The following is a 26,867-nucleotide window of genomic DNA, read 5'->3' on the forward strand; positions in this document are numbered from 1 at the left end:
AAAGAGGATGACATTGTAGCTTGTTCTCTGGCTAGAACAGAAACTTCAGGATAAGGATTGGTTTGGCTGAAATGATTACATCATACAAGATTAATATCCAGCATATATTGTTCCTTTAGCATAGTAGTTAAAAAAAAAGAACATAAGAGGATTACTGATCAGTCATTAATGAAGTATCTGACACTTGTATTTTCCTATTTGCATTTAGATTCTTTCTTTGTCTCATTTTCTTTTTTTTTTTTTCCTGATGGGGTCCTGTCTAGCTTCAGAAATTGAATTTTACTTTAAATGTTGATGTTATGTATTATCTGAGATGAACTTTTAAGAAATCAGCCTCTCCTATTTAGAAATATTTAAGAAATATGCCTCTCCTGTCGCCTGATATTTACAAGATCTTTAATTTCACAGCTACTTAGGTAGGCTACCTGTAATGTTAGAAGAAATTGCAGAAGGATTTTTGCTACTGAACAGCCTTAGCATTTGAAAAAATTGGGAAGCATTTGAAAAAATTGCATATATATTTGGAAATTTCTTGTATAATAGGAAGGTTGCTTTTAGAGAACAAAGTTTCACATTTTCTTCACCTCTGCAACTTAACAAATGTAAGCCAGGCATCAAGCAAAGTATTAGAATTGATGTATGAGAAAACTGTGAAAGTATGCACTTTTTTAAGTACCTTTTTCTGTGGTAATGCTCAAATTCAGCTTTCTTTAATTTCTAGTAGGCTACTGTCCTTTTTCCATGGAAGAGTCAAATCAGACATCACCGATTTGATTGGGTTGCCCACATTCCCATTTCCACTTCCACTGCCTTTCCTTTCTGTCTTCCAGTGGAAAAGAGTAGCAAGCCAGCAGAGATTACTCAAACTACTTGTTTTCAGAAAGAGAAAATATCTCAAGTCTATTCCTCTCACCTTATGGGGTGAGAAAATGGCTACAATTCTTCTCACAACAGCCCTCCTTAAGTGTTTCTCATGGCAGAATGTCACCTTGCTTGCTTACAAAGGGGGTGCATACATGTCTCTTGTCAAAAGATTTTTAGGTACAACTGATGCATGCAGTTTTAGGAAATTATGTCTTAAACACATGAAATCATTGAATGCATGGTATTTTGTAGGTTAAGGAGATTAATTTCAACTGGTTTATCAATTGCTTAAGGCAACAAGCAATTGTAAACAACATGAGGTGTAGATAATAGGTTATTTTTTCTTTTGTATATGATTGTCTTAATATTTACTATATGCAATCATATAAGATGCTAATTTTTAATACTTCTTTAGCTATAAGAATACATGTTTGCTTTCTCTTGATTCACACAGAACAGATGGATGCTTGACTGCCTGCTAATCCACAGCTGGAATGGTTTCAGCGGTTTCCACGTTGCTGGGTTAGAGTGGCTTTTCTAGTGGACTGAGAGGGCAGCAAGAGAGGGATATCATTATTCATCAGTATCCCAGTGGGATCGCTGCCAGCAGAGATTAATTTTTTCTGTTATGCTTGTAAAACAAGCTCAGGTGGAGTCTCTAATCCTCAGGGCACGGGTGGCAGATCAAGGAAGATGCTACAAAGCTAGTTAATTTTCAGATTCTAGGGGAAACAGAAGCTCTGTTAGATGTATAAATACATGATTGCAAATTTAAGTAGCTCAAATCCAAATGGGATCTTCCTAGACATCTGGTCCTGAAAATCTCTGTTTTCTTTGTCTTTTAAAAGAAGTTCTTAAAACTTTATGCCAGAGGCAAAATATCTTCAACTCTCTTAATCATCAGCTATCATTCCATTTTTTTTTAAATACAGATCATACAGTATATTTTAGATTAATGTCTTTATTTAGTAGGCAAGACATGGTATATATCTGTGTAGGAACACTGAGTTTGCAGTGTTCTCACAAATTTGTGTGCAGTGACAATCACCAAGAAAAATTACCACTTGCCATTGAAAACAGGTTAGATTTTCCTTAGTAATGCATGGTACATCCTACTTTGATAACGGCATGTCCTGTTGAGGTCCATTGTGGTACAAGGGCATTTTTCCCTTGCTATTCTTGGTATCAGGCCTGTTGTCATTTGTAACAGAAATGTTGATAGAACTCGAATCAAGCATCCCAGAACACTCTCAAGTTGTCTATTTGTATAACAGACTTCATATATTTTTCCTTTACTGACTTTTTTGTTTCCTCAGTAATTACCCTTCTTTCTCACCAGTGTAATTACCAGTGTCTTCCATCCATGTATTTCCTTGTAGCTCTAGAGTTGCTCAAAACGTTTAGTTAGATTTTCAGGCAATGTTAATCCGCATAGTTACACTGAAATGAATGGAGATATGCCAGTTTTTATCAGCAGGGAACTACCCTTATTGAAATTTACTTGCAACAGCTGTCATTTCCTCTTAGAGTTGTGGGTTTTTATTATTATATTAAACTATTTTCATTTAAAAGTGCTCAGAGTGAGACCAGTAGCACTGGCTTGCTGAAAAGACATTGTGCATGTAGGCACCTTCCAAGTTTCCCATGTATTTCTGCCGGTTTGTATTGTTCTTCTGATATTCTGGGCTTGAGCCTCTCTTGAACACAGGCTGCTACTCATTTCACCACATGATGACAGGTATCCATGCCTGTGTACTTTTTATTCCCTTTTGTCTCTGGCCCCATAGTAGTGTAGATCCAGAATTTAATCCAGTACAAAAATGCAGCAGTGTGCATTTGTGACTCCCCACTAGAGGACCTGCCACAGGTCAGCAGATTTGAAATCTGTTTTTCAGCACACAGGACTTTTACAGCTTGCATTAACATATACAGTACGTAGGGGCCCCATTTCACATAAAGAATTAGTAGTGCTTACTCCTGTCTCCATGCAGAGTGGCATTAACGTAATGCAGAGATCTGTTAACTTCTTTCCTGGGTCTGGGCTCTGCACTGGAAGATTCCAATGGAGGATCAAAGCCCAAGATGGAAAATGACTGATCACTTTTCCCAGGGAAACTGTGTGCCAGGATTTGGTGTTCCAGTTTTTATTGCTATCATCATCTCAGTCAGTAGTTGGGCCAGCTGATTCAGCCAAACTCAATTTCAAAATGCAGACAGATGTCCAAATGGGACTGAAGTTGAATTCTCATGACTATGAGACTTTTGAATGTATACTCAGTGAGATTTTCCCAGTTTCATGTTAGCAAATTACTGAGTTCATGCACTGAAAAGCTTTTTCTGTAGTAGTGCACTGCAATTAGTTTCAGTACAGCCAAAACCAATTTTAAATCTTTTCTATAATATGACTTGAGATTACGGGAAAAGTAAGCAATGGGTCACTGCCCCATCTAGGTTTTAAGATTTAAAAAATGGAGCAATGATTACACACTCAAAATGTGCAGGTTCAAAGCATTCTCATGAGAAATAATCAGAAAAGTAAGGTTTTTTGGAGATCAAAACCTCTAATATGCCATTTACAGCAATAAAATGTAGTAATTCTCTCACATTATGAAAATTCACTTTATAAATTGAATTTATACCATTCCGTTTATGTTTATTTGCTGTGGTCAAAGTATCTTATTCTAGGTGAATAATGTGTATTTAGTACCAAATGTTTGCTCTTTTTTTCTCCTTATTTAGTCTTCTTTCACATTTATTTTTTCGTAGACTGTGCGTGTAGTACAGGAATACTTACAAGCAATAATTTAACTGAAAAACCTAAGAGCAAACTAAAGCCACATCTATGAAAGTTGTACAGTCTTAACACTATGAAAGTACCTATACATTCAGGGAAAATGTATTTTTAGAACTGGTTTTATTAGGATTGGCCAGAAAAAGTAACGCTGAATTATGACTGTTATTATAACTTTTATGGAATATGGTATATGAGAGGTAGGACTTAAAATCATGAATTCTTTTCCTTGTTGTAATATTTTAGTAACATATGTAACTTAAGTAGGAAAATTTCCTGAAGTAGAATGGTTCTAGAAGTATATTTTTTAACACTTAGTAAGACAATTACAATGATTGTATTATCTATTACTGTATCTTCCCCTACACTGAAACTCAGCTTCTCTAATATGCTTAAGAAACTAGAGGGAAAAAATAGGAAAATCAACTTTCAAGTTAGTATAGAAGTCCTAAGAACTTCTTTCCCATGTCAAATCATTGTTACATTATAATACTCCTCCCTCTCGCGTATACTAGCATGCTTGCATATTCTTTTATCAACTCCATGCTGAGGCAGAGGTCTGTAATTTAACTTTGTAGTTTAGAAGTTCCCAGATCTGCCAGGTCACTCTCTGCTACTGGTAGCTAATATTGCTGACCTCCTATTGCTCTGTGAGCGGTGGCAAAGGTCTTTCAGACTCCTGACCCCTGGTCATCAGGAATGTCATCAGTAGTTTGTACTTTGGATGTTTTAAGTAAGAGGTGAACTTGTGAAATCTAAACCCTTTAGGGTGTTTTTAAGTGATCACTCAACTGTTTCATTGCCCTAGGTTGTGCTTTTTATGATGTCTGTAATTGTAAAATTTGTGGTGTTTATCATATGCAGCTATTTAAAAGTAAAAATCAAGTACTTGTTTATTTAAAGTTAGAACTATGAGAATAAATCAATATATTGCATATTAACATAATAATATATTAATTAATAATTAATTTCTCTGATCACTAACATGAGAATTAAGAAAGGTAAGAATTTTTAACTTTTATGTTCTTATAAACGGTGTTTGTGGGTCCCATGGCAGAAATGGGCCCATTTTAAATCCTCAATGATAGTTACAAATTAATGTTTAAAACATAATAGATTTGCATAATTGCATGTTGATGGGTTTTACAACTTTCTCTCTTCAACTTCTCGTGTCCAACTGGAAATTTCCAGTGTTTGCTCTGCTGAGTCTTAAATCTAGAGACAGAGCCCAAGGTAGCCCAGCCTGACTGTTTAGCTCTTATCCAGTTAATTGGGTTAATGTTACACTTTGAATTCATACTTCTTTTTTTTTAATATATCTATTATTTTTAAAAGTGCATTAAACACTAGTTAGATTTTTAAAAATTAAAAGTTTCTATTTGTTTTAGAAGATACTGAGCAGGTCTTGGTCCATGGACAATGCTCTCTATCATATGCACTGCAGGGGTGGCTCTGATATGCTGGATGCAGTTTGGTGGCACTGCCACACACGTGCAGTTGATGGGAAGGTGTTGTATAGTATATGAAGACAAGAAGTTTATCTATAAACTGTGATGAATGTGTCTGTGATGAATGACAGTATCATGTAACAAATATATTTTAATCTTGCCTGAAAAGTGTCATCTTCTTTTCAACCATGTTAGCCATTTTTTAAAATCTCTACAAAGCCTCAGTCTGCTCTGCAGTTTAGCAGAGCCTGCCAGCCTGCCCTGAAAAGCTGGAGCATTTCTTCTGCAAAGTTTGTCTTAAAAGTTTATTTTTACATGAGTAAAACCAAGTGAACTGACAGAAATGGATTTTTTTCCCCTTTTAGTCTATAATATGAATTTTGAAAACACGTCATGTTTGTTCTTAAAACTTGTAACTAGTAACATATGCTTGTAAGTGTCTTTTAACTGGAATATTGTCATAGATCTTTCATATCTAAGAGTAAAGAAAACACCCAAGCATTTGGAAGTTTAAATTATGTCTTATAAAAATGAGAGCAAAATGCACACATTTAGAGGGTACCAATAAATTCCTTAAAATAGGAGTTTATAATGAATCACTAACAAGGGTAAGCTTTTCAGAGCAGTAATTCTAGCAAGTACTTCTCCAATTCTGTTTCTCAATCTACATTACTTTTTGGTATGAGCTGAAAAACCACCTTTAAGTTAGGCTTGGGTTTGTTTTTTTTAGGGTTTTTCCCCTCTTTTTTAAAGCACGCTTCCTTACCTTTATTAGTTTTCTGAATATAAATGTAAGCTTGATTATCTTCTAGCTGCCTGTCAGGATACATCTGTGTGAATGTAATGTCTTTCCTTATAAGTCAAACTCATACTCAAAAATGTGATAATAAAATATACTATCGATATGTTGGTTAATTTAAATAATGTTTGTAGTATACAGTTGTGCCATTCCTTTGTCATGTAATATGGTCTTTTTCTCTTGGGAAAATAATGAGCAAAGGAAAATTAGCTTGGGAGCCTTAGTTAACCAGTTTAGTTAAAAGTTTAGTTAACTTTTTAATTTTCCTTATGATACAGGTAACAGGATCAAATGAGATTTCTGTCAGCACATAAGTGGAGATATATGTGTGTGTATATATATATTTATATATATAATTGGAAATAATTCCAAATGGTTTAAGTACAGAAGCTCAAGTATCCTCAAAGAAAAAATTAGAATTTGTGAATCTGTTGTAAGTCAGATGTTACCTATCTACTCACAAACTATCAGTCCTTGTTTTCTCTCTATTTTGCTCATGCTTCTTTTCTCTATCCTGTATTGGGGGTAAGTAGGTATTACCTAAATGAGGACAAGTACAGGTTGCTTCAAATTTTATATTCCAGTTGTTTCCTATACAGTGTGGCACAATATGGCAGGCCTGGATGCTGCACTACAGTACTCTGTATCACTTTGTACAATAGATCAAAAGACAAAAGCCAGTTATATAATAATATTACTGTGGAGCTTATATTCGCCTATCCAGTTTTCCAAAGATCAAAATATGCTGTTTTCACTTGGGAAAATAAGTTGGCATACCATTGTACTTCTGGCAGGAGAGAAGTAAAAATTCATAATGCATTATTAGTATTAATTGCAGAACAGCTGTAGAAGACCACCCACATTTATTTACTGTAGCTTATTCCTTCTACTCACAAATGTGTGATATTTGCAGTCCTTCAGCATGTACTTAGACCATTAGAGAAGTTTATGTAATTTAAATCAAGTTTCAGGTAAAGAGAATGTAATTACAGTACTAGCTAAAAATGATTCTTGTCTTTTCTCCTTTTTTATGTTAGTATTTAATTTTAGTACTGGTCTGCTGCAAGATTTTATTATGCTTTAGCTTTAAAACTGTTTATTTTTATAGCAAAATGTTCTTAAAATGCTTTTCCCTTGTTTCTTTTGTCATCAGACTCTTGAAAGAGAGAAATGTATATTGCAAGCTTATTAAAGTTGAAAATCTGATTGGGTTCACAGTATCTATATAAAGGAAAAGAACATACAGACAGTCAGTCAATTCTAAGGCAGTTTCAATAGCATTGCTAAAGAAAAGACTACTGGTTCAACTCTGGAATGTGAGAAACTATTTTTGGTTTGGTTTAGACCCTCATTGTTACAAATTAATCAACTGCTCTTTAAAGTCTAGAACTCATTAACTTTCTAAGTTTTACTGTTCCCATGACTGAACTTAAAATATTCAAGTTTGCTTTAGTAGCTCACCTTGATTCCATTTCTGTCTGTGGTCCACAAGTATCCTCTTCTCTCCTGTAGACAAAGTGGCAAGATGCATTTACTCGAGATTTAAAGTATTTTAGAAGATCTAAACGTGGTATAAGTGTATAGCTCAGCTCTCACTATAAATCAGTAATTTCGGCCAAACTTACACTTTTTGTGGGTAGAAAGAAAATCGGGGGAGGGGGGGTGGTACCCTATAGGCTCTGCAGAGCACAATACGATGTTGGATACCTTATTTAAATTTTAGTTTGGTCTGACTCTTAATGCCTGATAGTACCACAAAACTGCAAAAGATACATTTTAAAATAGTATGAGGTGTTTCCTTTTAGGACTCTTCTAAGAGTTCAAATAAAGGGTGATGGTAAGCTGCATATTTGGAGCATGATGTAGACAAGATTTTAAGATGATTCTGTGGCTGCTGTTATGCAGGAAACAGAATTCAATTACCAGAATAGCCCTTTGGCCCTGTAAAATGTAACTGTCAAATTTATGCAGGTCTGTGTGTGACATTTCTCAGCAGCAGTGCAAGTTACTGTCTCCTATATGACCAGCCTATATCGCATGCAGGCTGAAATGTAAGTCTGAGATGACTCCTACACCCTTGAAATGATGCAGCAGTCTCTAATGCCCAAAAGGAGACATTATTGGGAAAGTCCATCACAGAAATGTAGGAGTGAGAGATGTGACATGACTACCAAATGCACAGTTGCAGGACCTGTAGCTAAAATTCCTGGTTATCTCCTGGTATACACCAAGTTATGCTTAACTATGTAGGTGTTTGTAAACCTATTATTTGTACAAGGACTGCAACAGCTCTGATTTAAGAGGAGAAAAAAGGGAAAGTGAAAAATGCACAACAGTGTTTTGTGGTTTAACTGTGAAGCTTGTATTAAGTTTTTGACTTTAGAATGAAGATTAATGATTGATATGTAGTTTGATCAGTTTCCTCACCCATGGAAGTAAGAATGGTGTTCAGATATTATATACTAAAACAATATATATTATATATTGTGTGGCATACTTGAAGCTACAGCCTTTACAGAACAGATTGAGATTTGCAATGAAAAGGAAAGATAAAATGAAAAAATATTGAGTGAACAGCAGGGCCCATTTGAGGTGATTACAAAGGATGTTTCTTTATTCTGTCTTTTCTTATGCAACCTGAAAACAGTAGCAGGGGGTTACAAGCAGAGTTCATCACAAAGTTGTCAATCACTGTCATTTAACATTTTGCAATGGAAGATGTCTTTATTCAAGGACAGCTGGGCAAATCAGAGAAACAGATTTGCAGTTAGTAGTCTGTCCAGCCTACACTAAGCAAACAAGGACAGGGCAGACACACCAGCCTCTCACATGAAAATATAATGGACTCTGCTGACCTCAGTGCCCTCCATTCAGCTTCATTCTCAGTTGTATAAAAGCTTCACTACCCATTCTCAATTTCCTTTAATTACCTACATGATGCAGATAAGAAAATGAACCTCACTTACTTACAGTCAATGATCACAAACAGGAAATTAAGTAGGTAAGTTGTTTAAAATAAGAGGAGTGTTTTGGATGTAAATAAAACATGTGCTGGGGAAGAACCCGGGAAAATGCATTTTCAGGGGTACAAATTGGTCTGAACTGACTTGGCTGATCCTCCTTCTTTCTGCTACTTTAAACTGCAAAGGAAAACTAAGTAAAAAATCTCCTTGGTAAATATTCTTTAAAATATCTTTGAAGGAGAAGCCAGTTAAATAAAAAGAGTGAAGCAAACATGCAGCCTTCTATAGGGCTTAAAAAGATTGTGACCTTAGGTTCAGAGAATAAATGACCACAGTTTTCACAAGAGATCTAGCAGAGACATCCAGGATTAAGCAGCAGTTGTCTTTATTCAGTCTTCACTTCTAATCTGCAGTTGAGATATGAAATAAATTAATGGCATTCTGATTTGCTTTCCAAACCTTAAATTGTCTGGTGGTTACCATTCCTTTTACACTGATATCACAGTTTAGACATAGATTTCTTGCACCAGTAAAGCAAATAGAAAATTTTGTGCTATCAGTTTTCAAGAAAGTAAAAACCAGCTATCTAACTTCTTTTAGGAATTGTCAGAAAAGGTTCCATGTCTTAGGATATTAATGAGGGGATATGGTTCTTTGTAAGTCAATTAGGTAGTTCAATTAGATGTTCTAAAATTGGCATTTTTCTTTACCTCACTCTTCACTGGTTACTGTTGTGAATATTTCATTAATATGGATTTGCAAGAAGTCTGACAAAATTGAAGACTGAAATGCGAGATATTGAATCTATAGTTTAAGAGGAATATAAAACCCTGAACACTTTAATTTAATGGTCTCTGCTAAGCCTGTAGTTTTGAAGACATTGCCCTTCAGGCTCCCCAAATGACTTTTTATTTTATGACAAAAGAAATACACTCTCTTAAATTACAGATGGAAAAGATACCACATATTATAAAACTCTTACCTTACTTGCAAGTTTTATTATTTAGAAAGATCATTCTCACTCGAAATGATATGTACACACAAGAGAATGCACAAGAAGATTTTGTGGAGGCAAAAATTGCCAATTAAGTCACAAAACTGACTCTTTAGCCTAAATTATAGTTCTTAGGAAGTTTCTTTTTTTCAAAGACAGTGGATTTCCCAAGCAGGAGAATCGACATCTCTGCCTGGGAGACCAAAACAGTTGTACTTACTCTTTTCAGCCACTATGATGTTGCTACTTATAACAACATTTAGATTACATGGTGGGCGGCTTCTTTTTGCAACAGTGAGAAAGTTCTTGCACAGATTTCATTTTGGCATGAATAGCATCAGTCCCACTCTGGAACACAGAGAACATTTTCGCCACCTACTTAGAATTTTGCTTTGTTTTAATCACTCATCATCAGTTGCTTAGACACTGACTGCTCAAAATATTGAAAAAAATATTTGAAAAGAACCATATCAGAGCTATTTCAAAGCCACTGGTTTTAAATACCAAGAGAAAAATTTTAAACCTGAAAATTGAAAATATGAGTTTTTGACTGCTTTATAACTAACCTTACAATGTTTTTGTGAGTCAGTGAGGTAGGATATCTTTGGGTCATCTACTACTGAATCCATCCAATGAATATATTTCTTTCATTGCATTTATTTTTCTCTTCTCTAATGTTAGCATAGGCGATGTGAAAGAAAAAAGTTTAAAATCTGTAAGTGTGTCAATATTTGAGGATATTATATTAGTTATTGTTTTCCCATATGTGATTTTGATAAATAAGTACACTTTCTAAACATTTAAATGCTACCATTTTTGTGTTGAAATCTATGGTAAATTAAATGCATATACTTTTAATGCCTCATTAAGCAGTAATAGTTATTCTGAAGTTAATTACCTTTTTTTTTTTTTTTTTTAAAGAATGCTGATGAGTACACAGATCTGCCTGTGAGACACAATGAAGATCAGATGAACAGTGAACTGGCCAAACACCTTCCAATTGAAGTCAATCCCCATTCATTTGACAGCTCACACACAAAAACACACCTCTTGCTGCAAGCCCACTTCAGTCATGCCATGCTGCCTTGTCCAGATTATGCAACAGATACAAAGACAGTGCTGGACCAAGCAATCAGAATATGCCAGGTATTGTGATGCATTTCAGTATATAACTTTTGTTGGTTTACTGTTTGTTAGAGTGGTGTCATATTTGGAATATAGAAGAATCCAAAGATGTCTAGCAATCTTGTGGAGAGCTGGTACCACTTGTTTAGGGAGGAACTGGATGCCCACAATGGTTCCCACTTTACAGAACTGGAGGTAAACAAACTTGAAGTAAAAGACAGTGGTGCTCTGACTGTAGGCATCTATTGCCATATAGATGGCAATCTATTGCCTCTGCTTTCTTTGCAACAGCTTTCTATCTTTGTATTGTGCAAAGTTGTATGAGTCATTCTGGCATGGCTGTGGTCCCTGCAGATTGTTATGCTGATGCCCAGGAACCTGTCTCCCCTGAGTACTTCCACTTTTCTAGCACCCAAAAGCACTCTAGTCACTCCCAAGCACAAATAAAATGTGTTTTGAAATCTGATTGGGGTGAGATCCGGGGGTTGTCCCTAAGCTCCTCTAAGTAATTAAAGATACATCTTCTGTGTCCCAAGAAGGGACAGAGTCAAAGTCAAAGATCACAGAGGCAAAGAGCACGTTTTTAAATGCGGATTTTAAACTCACCCTGGAGACCTGTGAATTTTTACAGTTGTACTGCAGTTGCAGCCCACAGAAACTAAAGTGACCATGGAGAGAGAGTACTGGTAACAAGCAATCACATGCACAGCTGTCACCTCAAAAGAATTTTAAAGCAGCAATTAGAGTTTAGGATAGAGTGCTGCCATGTCTGAAAAGCTCAGTCAGAGCAGGAAAGGTGAGCCTAGCTGTCTCAGGAGACAGCCAACCCTCTGAGTCTCCTGGCAAGAAGAATTCTCTTTAGCAGTACTGCCCAAGGACTCAGTCACAGATTCTTGAAGATCAGGCAGCCTTCAACAAACTGTTCTTTTTATGTTTCTGAGTTCAGTATCTGTAAAATAGAGCCAGTACTTCTTTCTGCCTACAGTTTTTGTTTGCTCAAATTTTAATGTACTCAGTGATCTGTTTGTCAGCTATGAGACAGAAGCTTTGCTCTTGTTTGAAGCCTGTTGGCAATACGGTAACTGCAAACATCATTGTGTTAAGCCTGGCAGTTTGTAAAACTGCTCTGAGAAACTATTAATTAGTGCTCCAGACAGAAAATATTGTGTGCAATTCAGTCCAGCAATTTGGATAAGGCTCAAACTTACACTAATAAAAACAAGCTTAAAATACTTAAAACATCAAATTAATAAAAACTGAAATTAGGGAATGTAAGAAGCAAATAACACTCAGATGTTACTGCTACACAGTCCTAATCTTGGCAACCAGCAGTGCTTGGATGCTAGTCTGTTTCAAATATTTCTAATCAATAAAATCATGGTTCTGAAAGTGTAGAAACAGCTATGCCATACATTCAGTTAATAACAGAGAAAAGCATCACTTGCTCAAGTGAGAAAATTCACCTTTGTTCCAAAGAAATCACATACTTAAAGTTCAGTTAGATGTTTGTTGAATAAGCATGAGGAGTTAATTACATATTTGGGGAAATTTTAAATTAAATATTATTTTCAGTAATTATTTTGTTCTGTTTTGCTAAGAAATTTTCTTAATTTTAATTTCTTAATTTTTCTTAATTATTTTCTTAATCCTGCTACTGCATCATATGTATTTCAGAAACAATAATCACTTAGGAAAAAAATTCCAAAATATTCAAAAGTTCCTTTAAGCTGAAGTAGAGTTCAGAAAAATACCATTCCATACTGTGCCTTGGCACTCCAACCTTCAGTTAACTTCTACATAATGTTATACATACAGTCATCTTAAAACAAACTTTAAAAAAAAAAAAAAACCATGCAAGTACTTTGTATTTTAATGTTGGCACATGGTTTACATCTCTCAGGAGATTATTGGTTCCATCTTATTAGTCACGCTTTCCAAACGGAGGTTAAAGTTCCCAGAATCTAAGCAATAGACAGGGTTACACTTTCAATACTGGTTTTTACCTTTTTCCTTAGCACTGACCTGCTGATGAACTCTGGGTCAGCAGAGGTAGAAAAAAAGATGTTAGTTATGAGAAAAGGAACTGAAGCATGGAAGGATCCATTGATGAACAGATTCAGTGGATGCTGGTCTCTGTGTGTGTGAACACACGCTCGTGCATCATCAAACGTTAAATACAGCAGTGAGATGGGAATTGGTTTTTGAGTTACATTGAATTTTTATTTATTTACGAATTATTTTGGTGTTGAGATTGTATAGCTAACCTTCAAATTGTGACCTGAACATAAACTGTTATTTTTGCTGGCGGGTACGTGAATAACAGACTTTTCATATCAGCATTGCTTTTCTGTTACAAGAAAAAAGATCTTTCAAAGAGCTTTTATAGGTGGTTATACAGCATGCCTTTATCTCAGGTCCCCTGTAGTGCAGATTTCCCATCTCTAGCCATGATATGTAAGCAAGCCTCTTTCCATCAGAGAATATTAAACTTCTCCAGTTCTCTGTGGTGTCTTTCACCTGAATCAGCCTTCCCTCCAATGGCTACTTTCCTATCCTACATGTTTCATTCTCCTTCCATTCCTCCATCTTCTGGGCGTTTCATTGCTATTGATTTCAGGCTGAGTATTGTTACTGGTCCAGCAGAAAACCATGTTAACAGCATTACATAGGTAAATGTAGCTGCTGGATGCCAGGTAAGATTCCATTACCCTTTAATGAAAAAATTATGCAACAACTCTTCAATAATTTTTTTTTGATATCTTAAAAGTTTTGGCTTTACATTAGAATTCTCTTGTTTATACTTACAATGAAATAATTAATTTGACAGAATTTGAGGCGTTACAGTGCTGGCTTAATAGAGGAATGTAATTTTTAGCATTAAAATATGGAAGAAATATATTCTGTTACAGTTTTTCTATGGTTGGCATTTGTTAGATATATGTGGAATTCATTATATAGCAAGATAAAATTTAGTCTTAATATACACCCAAGATGAAATGCAGAATCTTTTATTGCAGAAGTATGGGGAATAGCAGTATATAATCTTTTGGAATGTGAATGTCTATCTGCTCCCACTCCCATCTCTGTAATGAATGGTCACTGAGGCATTGACTAGGCTGAAGAAGGCCCCTGCTCTACACTGAAAACCTCAAGTTAAAATCTAGTTGTTATCAGTGGCAGGCTCTCAGATAAAGCACAGGTTCCCATGGCTCAAAAAAATGGCTACAACTTCCTGTGTGACCTTGGCCAACTCATTTGATTTTTATTTGCCCCAGATACCTCTAGTACAGTTACAATAGACAATATATTCTCATCAAGCCTAGAACTCTATGTTATTTTTACTGAGAAAAGCCTGAGTTGTCATTAAGATGGTGCTTCTCAAAATCAAAAATTTCTCAGTTTCTTTCAGGAGAAGGGGCATTAAATAAAAAAAATTCTAATGAAATTACTTTTCTAACATTTTTATAAGATATAATTATTATTGTAAAGACAATACTCCACCTTTTTTCATATCTTATTTAAGAATACATGAAACTAATCTCTTTTTTTGCTTCCTTTGTCAAGCCTTATATTTTGTGACTGTGTATTCAGGAATCAGTTCTTATTCTGCTGTTCTAAGACTATTGCCTATATTTGCATTAATTGAAATGGATAATTGAGGCAGTAATACCATCACTCTGGGATTCAGCAGGGCAGTCTCTTCTCAGAAATAATGTGACAGTTGCTGGCTTTGCATTGGAATTGGCCACAAGCCTCCACTTGTAGTATAATCGTTGATAAAATATTTTAAAATTGCCAGGAGTAGAACTGCCATGGAGCTCAGCCCTAACCTTTGAGAAGTGTTTACCTTTGGATGTGTTAAACACATCTCAGTAGGATAGCTGGGCATTGAGAGAAGGTGGACATGAAAACAGATTCCAAACTGCAGAAGAGAGACTACTCTGCATGGGAAACGTGTCTGTCCCTGTAACAAGGACCTTGTAATGCTATCACTGGTGCACTGTCTTTCCCCATCACGTTACTCCTTTGGAGAATCTAATTTTAACAGGAAAGAAAAATGCACTTTGGGCTAAGCACTGTGTTTCCTTAGCTAGATGGTGATGTGCATAACACTGCTTTAGCCATTCTAAAACAGTGAAACTTGTTTCTGGCCATTTAAACTGCAACCTTTGCTATAGTTCTTATGAGAATCATCTTTGTGGTACAAGTTCAGAGTTGTCAAATATTGCACAAATATGCTGCCCAATTCAGCTAAGAGCTGGCTTATGTACTTACTTTGCTAAACTGCAGACTGTACTGGGTGGGTGGTGCTGACTCCTCAGAAGGAGCAGTAGTACACAAAAGTACTACAAAATTTCACTGAGTATAAGCCGCACTTCCGAGTGCCAGCAACTTTTCATTCTTTGTCCGTACATGAACCGCACCTGATTATAAGCCGCACGTTACAATACAGAGTGTGATAAAAGGTATCTATTCTATCACCATCTGTTGAGGGTGGGGGCAGTGATCCTTATCTCAACGGCAGATAATCTGCTAACGGGCCATCCATTGAAAACAGGCGGGGCATTGTTCTTTATCTTTTCACAACCCATCCTTCCTCCAGGGAGTCATTTTCTGCTAATGGCCATTGAGTCCCACTGTGTGACTGATAAAATTACTGCATCACATTGGAAGTTGCTCCAGCCAGGGGGAAGAGCCCAACATTTCTTACCAAGATAAAAACAGAGGTTTTGGGACACTAAGGGAGCCCCTTTCTCCACTGGACTCCAGAGGAAAACCAGATTTCTCCACATCACCACTGGACCTCCGGAGGGAAACTGCACCTTCTGCTCCAACTGAATCACATCTGTCACTGCAGGAGAACTGCAACCACCATTTAATCAAACTGCTACCAACACCCTGACAAGGTGTCACGTTGTACTCTAACTTTGTCAGGGTTTGGAGTTTGTTTCTTTGTAGTACTGTATTTCTATTTTAATTTCCCTAGAAAATAACTGTTATTCCTAATTCCCGTATTTTTGCCTGAAAGCCCCTTGATTTCAAAATTATAGTAATTTGGAGGGAGGGGGTTTACATTCTCCATTTCAAAGAGAAGTTCCTGCCTTTCTCAGCAGACACCTGTCCTCCAAACTAAAACAGCAACTTTTTGTTCTTTGTCCGTATATAAGCCGCACCTGATTATAAGCCGCACTTTGGGTTCGGACCAAAATTTTAGTCAAAATGGTGCAGCTTATAATCGTGAAATTACTGTACTTCTGGCCGCATAAAGACAAAGGAGCCCATGTAGCCATTTTGGGACTCAAAGAAAGAGAATATCCTATGGTTCTCTACTTCTTATCCTCCCAAACCTCCTCAGTTCATAACAGCCACTATAACTATTGATTTGGAGGTCCCAAGGGATCTTTTGTTTTTCTGCTTATGAAGAAGTGGAGAAGTTCTTAAAGATCCACACTAAGAGTGGTGTGAGCTGGTATATTGCCTGTTGGTAGTGCAGGTGTGCCAACTGCTTGCTGGTAGGTGGTGGGAGTTACAGGAAAGGCTATTTTACAGTTGTGTAAGTAAGATTTGTCCAGAAGTGTCCAGGGAAAGAGATTTTGTGTAATGGTTGCATTGGCAACTATAAATAAATGGGCAGTTTTACTGAACGAAGGGAAGAGAATCGAATTAACTTGAGAATGCAGAGGATTACTCAGAAACAAGTGAAGAGCAGAGGCCACATCTCTTGAGATGCTACACATATTCTCTGTGTATGCAGTAATATTTCAGTGATAGCACAGTGTTTGCAATTTTATTTAAATACTGGCTGCTTTCATGGCTGTATGGCTATTATTCCACATTAGGAGTGTGGAAATAATAGAATAATCAAAAAATCTTGTAGTGCTTATACTGTGTGGCAATGCTCACTTATAGATACCAAACATCAATGGATCACTTGGTAGGGAAAGTACCTGGACATGCTGGGCTGGAAATGCTGCCTGCTTGTATTGTGTAGGTATATATGTGGGACAAGGGAGGGTTGCCTTTGCAGAGTTGGAGTTTTGCTGGATAATCAGTGATCTGGTGTATGGAAGCATCTTGGTGAAACTTTAATGATGATTTGGTGCTGCTTGTGCATAATCCCTCCCCCACCCATGACAAACCTTTTCCCAGTTGGGGCTGGAGGAAATGAGTAATGCTTAACCCATTTGTGTGATCAATTCACTTAAGCAGCTACTGTGAAATGTTAATCACAACTTTAATTTGTACTGCATTAGCATTTTGATTAACTTGTAGGCTTGCTAGCACACTTGAAGCACTTTTACTCATAGTTACAGCTCGGAAATGACTTTTTGATTAATTAAGTTTGTTAGACAGCAGCTGAGCTTCCTGAATGCTAACCTTAAGGGGCTAAAAGTTCAGGAGAAAGTTACTGGGAATAACTGTTGCTGTTGAAAAGGATTCTTGTGAATGCAGTCTAAAAATTTTAATTATTGACAAAATATTACATTCCCACTTTGAAACTGGCTTTAAACTGTAGAGAGGACAGATTCATTATGCAATAGATGCTGTGTATCTTTAGTGGTTTTGGTAGGTTTCTGTAATATTTGAAACAAATACCTGCTTTAAGACATTGTTTATGTTAGGAAATTGGGATTTATTGCAAAGAGATTCTTATCAAAAACATTTTGTTCTTTTTACAGTTCACTGGTATAGTAGAGAATATCAATTTATTAGTTATCAATTTGAAGATAAATTGACTATTGGGACTCAATGAGATCTGAATGTTGGGTTATGACCTACCAAGTTTACATTGCTGGTATCATACTCTGTAGCTGCTTTTATTTCTGTAATACTATTAAAAAGAAATCAGTAGGAACCCAAGGGTTGCATTCTACTAAATGTAGACAGTAAATGGTTTGTCCTTTACCTGGTTCTGAAAATACCAATAATGTTACTATGGAGGCTAAAGGATGAATACAGAGATAGAGATCTTACGAAGCAGCTAGGAAGGTTGTAATTTGCATACATCAATGAGACCTTTATGATGATGGGAGAAGGAAGAATTAGTCTCTCATTTGGGGTAGCAGAGCATATGGAAGAGGGGACTGAATATGCTTGTAAAAAAAGTGAAGTAGGATACAGAGGGCAGTGTAAAAGGAGTGCCTCCTGAATAGGATTAATTACAACTTATTCACTATATCTCTGATGAAGTACAAGGAGGGGGAAGTCTGTGGGTTGAAACTACACAGTTGTGCAAGCGTGATTTAATTGATCTGAAAGAATTCCTCCCCCTCCCCAGATTAAAACATTTCTAAAAAGTAATTCTAGACTAGACCTCTGAATTTCAAAGGTTCTGTAGATACCTGTTTTACTGATATATAATGTACCAAAGGTAATAACCTTAAAGTCTCTGTAATACTTCTTCAAATAAATTCCAACTTTTCAAGTCAGTTGCTGTTTCTGAGATATGTAATTGAAGCAGCATAGTCATTTATATAAAAACATGAAACTTAAAGTACATGGCATACTTTAACATCTGAAAAAATATTATGTGTGTATTAGCAGAATATCAAGTCACACGTGGATCATAGTATAATCCTATATTGGAAGGCTTCCTATGTTTGAAGCATGTGCAAAAATTATTATTATTCTGAATTCATAGTTTTTAGACAAATATGTAAAATGCACACCCTTTTGTCTACTATCTATAAATATTTGTCACACAAATTCTGTAGTCCTAAACAGCTGTATGTAGGCACAATTCTAATGATTTTAACAGATCTATGGATTTAAACTGAAATTTAGTCCTAGACTAAACTTCAAATTCATTAATAAAAGCACTGAAGAAAGTGTCATAGTCTGTGAAGCACTGACATAAAAAATAAGATTAATTTATTCAGAGTAGATAAATTAGAGCCATGTAACTGAGTACACCTGAAGTTTCAGCTCCCATCCACGAAGTCATTGCCACCAATGGCATCACTGTAGAAACTCTACTGCTAGCTCAGTAGTCACAGGTGTAATTCTCAACTGGAATGACATTTCTTACATTTCTTTAGCTTGTTCTTGTATCCAGAGCAGTTAACATTATAGCTTCATTGACATTTTCCTTAAATATAATTTATCCCCCAAAATACTAACATTTATGTTTACAGGATTTAAACCAAAATGCTTAGTATATTCAGAGTTATATGATAGGTGACTTCAAAAAGAAGAAGAAATTATTCTAAGCAGTATGCAGTCTCTGTTAATGAGATGCAAGCTGTATCACTTTTAACACTTCAATAGCTTATCTTAAAGGAAAAAGCTATCTAAGTCATTTGGGTAGATCAGAAATTCTGCTAGTTTTAGTCTGGTCCCCTGCCACCTACCCAGTCATACAAGAGTGATCCAGAGTACCTTACTTTCAAATGAAGAATGTGAAAGTAATACCAAAATGAGTGTTTATAAAAACTTTATAAAAAGTCTCCAGAATAAAGAATTTAGCAATTGGGATATTTTAGTAGCCTGAAAAATCTCCTAAATGCCTGGGGGTGGGGGGTGGGGTATGTTCACTGTGGAACAATTTAGTATCCCAATTTATTTTGAGCGCATCTAGGGAGTGCTTAATAACACCAGAGAAAAGCAATGTTTTACTATCAGTGAGTATGCCACACACTCACATCTTCCACATCCTGCCTCCATCTTTGCTTCTCCTCAAACTAGGGAATTATAAATCGTAATTTAAATTCCAAGCATCAGTAATAACTTTGGCTAGAAAGAGACAGACTGTTAAATTTCAGCTTCATGTTAAGACCAGAAAGGTACAGTTTGATCAGTTTAAATCATTCCGTACCTAAGGATAAGCAGCTGCTGCTCCTGAAAATAAATGAAAACTTGATCATAGATGCTGAAGGTTTTGTCTTAATGCACTCCTGGAATGATGACAGCATTCACAGCATTTTGATTCAAACATTTTGATACTCAATTCCAAATACCATCAGAATGAAAGCTTTTTGCCATAACTACATCAGTGAGCTGTTGATCATCAGCATTTTTATGCTGCCCCTGCCATGGTTAATAGGTCATTTCTTCCCACATTGGCACAAACCTAACTGGTTTTGATAGTAACAGACAAAATGTAAAGGAGGTGTCACTAATTGCTGTTATTACTCTGTAACTGTCCAAGTATGACACTTGGAAGGCTTAAGAGCTATTGCCTGAATCTTTCATGAAAACACATCTCAGTATAGGCATCTGCTTTTATTCTCCTAAGCACAGAAGGGGCCCCAAAAAGGAAGATGGTAAACATATTTTCTATTATAACAACCAATAATTCCCTTGACTCCATCTATTTACCACATTTATTCTACTTTAGGTTAAAAAGTGGTGGGCTTAGAGGGGTTTTGTTGGTTTTGGTTTGGTTTTTTATTATTTAATTTGTTGGTTTACCAAAAAATACGTGGGTTGTTTTTTTTTTTTTTTCCTGTAGTTAAAGCATCTTTACTGTTTCCTGTTTCACTTTTTTGCACTCACTCTTCTTTTAAGTTTTTCTCCATGATGAAATTATCCTGTTTTGATTTAAATTCTTAGGCTAGAAAGGCAGGTAACCAATTGGTGCCATTTCCCAATTTAGAAAGATATTCTTAATCTGTTCCAATCTTACCAGCTGTAAGATATTTAGAATTTATTTACTACTTTGCAAAATAAGGGCTTAAAAAGTCACAAGTTTCTATGAAATTATACTGGTTAAAAATAACAACAAACTAAACAGGTAGCAACTAGACAAACTAGAGGGACTAAATGCATTATTCATCAGATAACATAAATATTAAATACTTTAATCTTTTTGTGATTTGTATTATATTCTTTGTTTAGTTGCTTATATTTACACTTGGAGATGGGGAATGGCTCAATTTATTACCTTGAGTATTTATAGGAATTTCAGTAACCATTTAAGTATCAAGCATCTCTGTGTTTTACACTTAGAGGAAAATGAAATGTGTGGACGTTTCCAAGGTAGCAGATGAAACAGGCCAACTTTACCATTGTTCTGACTTTTTCACAATGTCACTGTCTTGGATTTCACATCCAGATAGAGATGCTGTGAATAAATTCTATGGGTGAAGAAGCAGAAAATAAGGAGGAAAAGAGGATTTGCCATGTGGATTCATTGTAACAATGTGGAACACAGAGTCTCACACACACAGGCTTTCCTTACTCCCTACGGGATATCTATCTGTAGGCCCCTATCAATTTCTAGGAGATTTTCTGTGTGAAAGGATCCTCCAGTGAATTTCAAAGTATAGCTTGTTTTAGTTTTTATCTTTCTCATACATCTTCACTCTCCTTTTTCCCTTTTCAAACATCTGTTTAAAAGGAGGGAGAGGGAAAGATTTTTTTAAAAAATGTAAACAGTGTTACGTGTGCATCTTCAGAAGCATTCTATGAAATATCACTGCTTCATGCTGTCTAAAAATACAACTTACTGTATTCTTGTCGCTCGTGAAAAATGCAGGATATCTGTGCACCCATTGTTCTTCATATATGTACAGCAGTATCATCACTGGGGAACATGATGTTTCAGGTTGTCAAAATAGCAGAAAAGAACAAGAATCAGGTAGTGGAGACCAGTAGGCAGATACCAGAGTGCCTCAGCAACACACAACTGTTCAGAAACACAGACTGTACTTTATAGGTAGTCTTCAATATACTTCAAAATGTGAAATCAGGTAAAGAACAACACACCTGGTAAGTTTCAAAGAATCACACCAGTCTGATGCTGAGAACGATTCCCTCCATATGTGAGTAAATGTCATGTGAACCACATATACATCTGCAGGCCACAAAGCCGCTGCTTTCAAATGTGATTTCTAGCATATTTTTATTTTCTATTCAGTGGAAACAATTCTACATGGAAATCATTTTGGCAAGCCAAGTGAAAGACAGAAAATGGAAACCAGTAATGTTGTGTTGTGAGATACTGGTTCTAGGGTCACTAGGAATGTTAGAGAGTTTCAGGGTGCTGTGACTCTTCCTCCAAAAAATTGAATATTAAATCTGGATCATTATTAGCTGAAAGGCCCTTTATCCACAATTTATGAGAAATTTGACAACATTTGTATAATACAGGGTAACACTTCAAATATTTTTCTAAGTGTCACTGATCTTATCACCTCAATCTGGAAAAAAAAAAACCTGTTGAAATTGCATTGTAAACTGCTAAAATAAACTGTGTGACTCGGCCAGGAGTGAAACTAACTTGTGTCTTTAAAGTCAGTATTTCTCCAGAATCAGTGTAATTTAATTGAAATAGCTCTGCGTGTGTAAACAACTCCTTTGTTTAAAGAAGATTTCACTGTTTAGTTTGCCTTAAGTAAATGCTGCCTTTTGTTTGTCTGTAAAACATTTGATTAAATGTAAAGACTTACACAGCTTCTCCTCATTACACTAGTGGCTGGAAAATAAGTTAAAATGGTGCAGGTATCTGCTGCCTAAGTAAGTATCAAACAATATAATTTGTGTTTACAAGAAAAATGTGGACACATCTGAAGCCTAGTCCTAAAATCAAACTACAGCCCCCCTAACACCAAGATGGTATTTAAAAAGGTGTTGAAACTGTTCAATATACCAGATTCAATATATCAATGTTCCTTGCTTTCTTAAAAAAAAAACCCACTATTTTCTAGTATTTTAATCAATTATTAAATTCCCTCCATGGCTAACTACTGTTAAACATATGATTTTCTACTCTAATATGAATTAGAGTTTTTTAATATGAGGACCCACACTTTATTGTGATCTTAACGTTATTGAACAACAAAATAAGCAAGACAACTTATATATTACAGCATCATTTTTTTCACCAGCTGAAATGCTTCTATAAATCATCATAATTCTTTGAAAGTTCTGTAGACAGGATGAAAAGTATACTTTATATCCAAATAGCTTCATTTACTATTAAAAAAGTTGAAACCAAAAATTCATATTTGGTCCTTTTTCCCTTGGAAGAACTCTTAAATTTACTTTCAGACTAACCAAACAAACTGCAAAAAAGCAAGCAGAACCATTTTTTCATGTCCATAGGGCCATTTGCAGTGCAAAATGGTACTAACAGTATACCTCTTATTTATATTGTCAAAACATGGGAATTAGAAATGGAACAGAAATTCATGAGACATGGAATGCAGGATGATTTTTAGCACTTTAGCTGGATAGGGGGGTTTTGTTTGCTTGTTTGTTCTGTGTACTTTGGGAAAGCTTTTCAGTATCAGGAGAGAAATGCCAAAGAAGAGACAGCCAAATATCCCTCATTCTCACGACAGTCAACTGTTTATAATGCGAAGGGTGAAATCCATTTTGTTTCTTATCACTTTTACTCACCATAGGTAAAATATAAGCTATTTTGTAAGCTTTCTTCAAGATTTCAACTTTGTGTTGAAACAAAGTGTTGAACAAAACCTCAAATGCGCTATTAAGCTAAATTTTACTTCTTTTATCTAGTCCAATTCCAGGGGTTTTTTAAGTCCTTAGTTCAAATGGAAATAATAATTGCTACTGGTAAATTACATTAGTATTAATTTTTGAACAAATATAAATATATTGGTGGTGTTCTTAAATAGTTCAAGGATTTTTTAATAATTATGTAATTCTGAGAAAGCACTCGTGTCAAAATAGAAATAAATACTCCCATTAACTGTAACATTTTCTTTTACAGTAAATGTTGAGATTTTTTTTCCCCCCTTCATTCTGAGTTGGGTTATGTCAAAGAGCAGTTATTTGTAAGGAAAAGATTCTACCTTCAGTTCTCACCCCCAAAACCATTGTGTAAATTACTTTTTCAAGAATAAGAACTGGTGACAATGACAGAGGATTTAATTCATCTTTTTTCAAGGTTAATTCCAAAGGTGCCTAACTGCTATCAATAGAGGTTTAAATAAATTCCTATGTTAAGACATAGAAATCACTGTACGTTAAACATTAACCACATGCTGTTCCTTGTATGAACCAGGTGTGCAATTATATTTGCATTCCTTTTTTTTGTTATGTGTCTCCTTTGCTCAGGCAATGCTGGATGTTGCAGCGCATCATGGCTGGCTGGTGACTGCTCTGAACATAACCAACCTGGTGCAGATGGTGGTTCAGGGTAGATGGATACATGACTCATCCCTGCTTACTTTGCCAAATATAGAGCTCCAGCATCTTTACGTTTTTCGGTATGTAATTCTTTTAAGTATTAGCAGGTTTCCAATTTCTTTCCACTTCCTTCTGCTGATTGTGTTTGAAAGGCATTGTTGTGCCCGAGAATGTTCTTTGACAAATCAGAAGCAGAACTCAGTGATGAGTTCACAGTGATGCTTTCCCAAATGGATTTTCTGTTTCTGTTTTCAATATTCATTGATTAATTAACCCCCACAGATTATTTTGAGAACCATGATTCCAGACAAATTAACAAGAGACCACTGGAAAGGTTCCAAGTACTAACAAATCTAACTCTGTATGTTAATTATCTCTTTATTTTAATCCATTATAAAACTACATTAGTATCCATCTTAACAGCATAGATAATGCAAAGCTCTATAGACGCTTAGATGATGCAGTAATTAATGCTAACCAAAAATAAATGACCACCCTTTAAAAACAGAACGCAGTATTGAGTTTTTACCACCAAAACAACTGAATACAAATGTTTGCTTTCCCCCCCTGGGCATATGTTTTGCTGTCTGTATCAGGAAGTGGAGCCAAGGCCAAAGAAAGAGTGTGCGTGGAGGTTACCAAGGACCTATCGAGTGTCTTCCCGAACTAATGGCTGCCTGTGAAGGAAAAGAGAATGTTTTTGCTTCCATTGTGGGCAGTGAGTTGCAAGCAGCACACATTTCACAGGTAACACTTTCTATTTGTGACCATTATCATTGTGATTGGAAAGGAAGAGTAGTTGGGCAAAGAAATACTCTCTCTCCTTCAGTAAATACCATGTGACATTCTGTATAAAGTGCAACATATTCATTGCTCTAATTTCAAGGTACTGCTGGATTTACACAGGTTCTTCTCTGCCTGTTTTTTAAATATTATTCTCACTTATTCCCTGCTAAGCAGTAACAGACTCTCGTTTATGGCTGATATTGCCACATCTCTCTCTGCTCTAAAGATGCTTCTCCAGGTCATTCAATCTGCTGAGTGTTATCCACCTTTTCGTAGCTCTGCACTAGGAATACATGCATTGCAAATGTCATCATAGCTGATTTCTGAAATGGTCTGTCAAACACTGTTTTTTCTGACAATACTCTTAGTAAATGATCCAGCACCCATTTTCTGTTTGAAACAGTAAAAGGAGATGAAAATTTCATACTTCACAGGGGAGGGGGAAAAATTCTATTCCAAAATGTTGAGCTGCTCAATTCTTCTTTTCAGTTTGATTTTCAAGGCATTTGCAGCAAAGGATAGCTATATTCCATAGCATTCATCACATTCTAAATCTATTGATTTCAAATAAATGTAGGAAAGATGAAAACTTCAAAAGCTATACTTCACATGTTTTTATTTGAATGTTTAAAAGGACAGTTTGACTGTTCAGCTTCAGTTAAACCTTTTACTGATATGCAAACAAGAAAAAAAGTACTTAAATGTCTATAACAGACATCTGCGTTTGTAACCAAATTATCATCAAAATTTTGAATTAAGAAAATGTATTGACATCAAAAAAAGGCTTCCTTTAACAACAGATTTCTAACACAATACACATTGATTTCAGTCCAACTTTTAGATACGATAAAAAATTAGAACATTGTTATAATTAGTTCAGGGAGAACTCAGAAGTAAACTTACTTAATTTATTTGCATAAATTGCCATTCTGTTATCTTTAAAAGCAAATGCAAATTGGCTCTGTCTGATATGATGATGGTTATTTGGCTCAAAAGTGCTTCAATTTGCGTAGCAATCTGGTGTCGTCTCTGCAGTGAGGCGATCCCAGGTAACATACAAATCCTGAATTATTCCAGAAATTAGTATGTTTAAAGCATCAATTTAAGTGCTAATTGCAGTAGTAATGAGAAAAAGCAGTACTACTGTGAGATTTGCATCTACTGCCCCATCAGTATGCCTGGAACGGCTGCTGACTGGCAGAGGATTTGGCTGCTAATTAAATAATTGTATGCATGGCAGTGTTCTCGTCTGATTCAATAGATGAAGATTAATCCTCAGATAAATATGTTTGGCTGGTATTGAAATGTCTTAGCAGTTTCTTCAAAAATAGCTTGTGTGTATGTGGTGTGTACGTTCACACTGCAAATGACTCTATGCCTCTATATATCTATGTTTGTAAATACAGATGCATACAAGAGGGAAAAACATAATGTCTTGCCATCATGTGAGGAGAAAGTTTCATTTCCATGAACTGGGAATGGCTGTATTGGTTATAGCAAAGCCATGACTGCGTTGTGCAGGGCACTACAAATGTAAAACCTTTATACCCATATGTTATATTCCTTGTGGTATTTTTTACAGAAAAAAACAACTATGGTAATACCTTGTACAGAATTAAAATTCATATTGAGACTGCCTGTTGAGTGTCTTGATACGGGAAGTCTTTCAGTGCTTACATAGACAGGGCCAACCAAGAGAAAAATTCTTCAGCATCTGTATTCTGTTTTCTATAAAGAAAGAGTATCAGACTACAGAGTTTAAGCTTAGCCTTCTGGCACCAGACATGAATAGAGTCAAATAAATTGATAAATATGCCACTAAATTGCCAAAACCATTCTCTTCCTAAAAAACCTTTTACTTCTCACTCAAAGTATATTGAACCCTTATCTTAATGCTAAAGATTACTAGCAAGAAACTGGTAAAACAACTTAAGCTTTACATTCATTTCAGTCAGATAGGAAAAGGAAGGAATTTTACATTTGGAAAGAAGAAACTGCCTGT

At 35.7% G+C, this 26,867-nt stretch overlaps 1 protein-coding gene across 1 annotated transcript in view; it reads left to right on the forward strand.

Moving 5' to 3' along the window:
- ASCC3 (activating signal cointegrator 1 complex subunit 3) overlaps positions 1 to 26,867 on the forward strand; it is a 261,017-nt gene that overhangs the window by 227,508 nt on the left and 6,642 nt on the right. The window contains 3 exon segments of the mRNA XM_033054769.1: positions 10,781 to 11,005; positions 24,008 to 24,159; positions 24,676 to 24,826. Of these exon segments, the coding sequence (XP_032910660.1) occupies positions 10,781 to 11,005; positions 24,008 to 24,159; positions 24,676 to 24,826 (528 nt within the window).

Source organism: Catharus ustulatus, chromosome 3, assembly GCF_009819885.2.
Source record: "Catharus ustulatus isolate bCatUst1 chromosome 3, bCatUst1.pri.v2, whole genome shotgun sequence".
NCBI classification, from domain to species: Eukaryota; Metazoa; Chordata; class Aves; order Passeriformes; family Turdidae; genus Catharus; species Catharus ustulatus.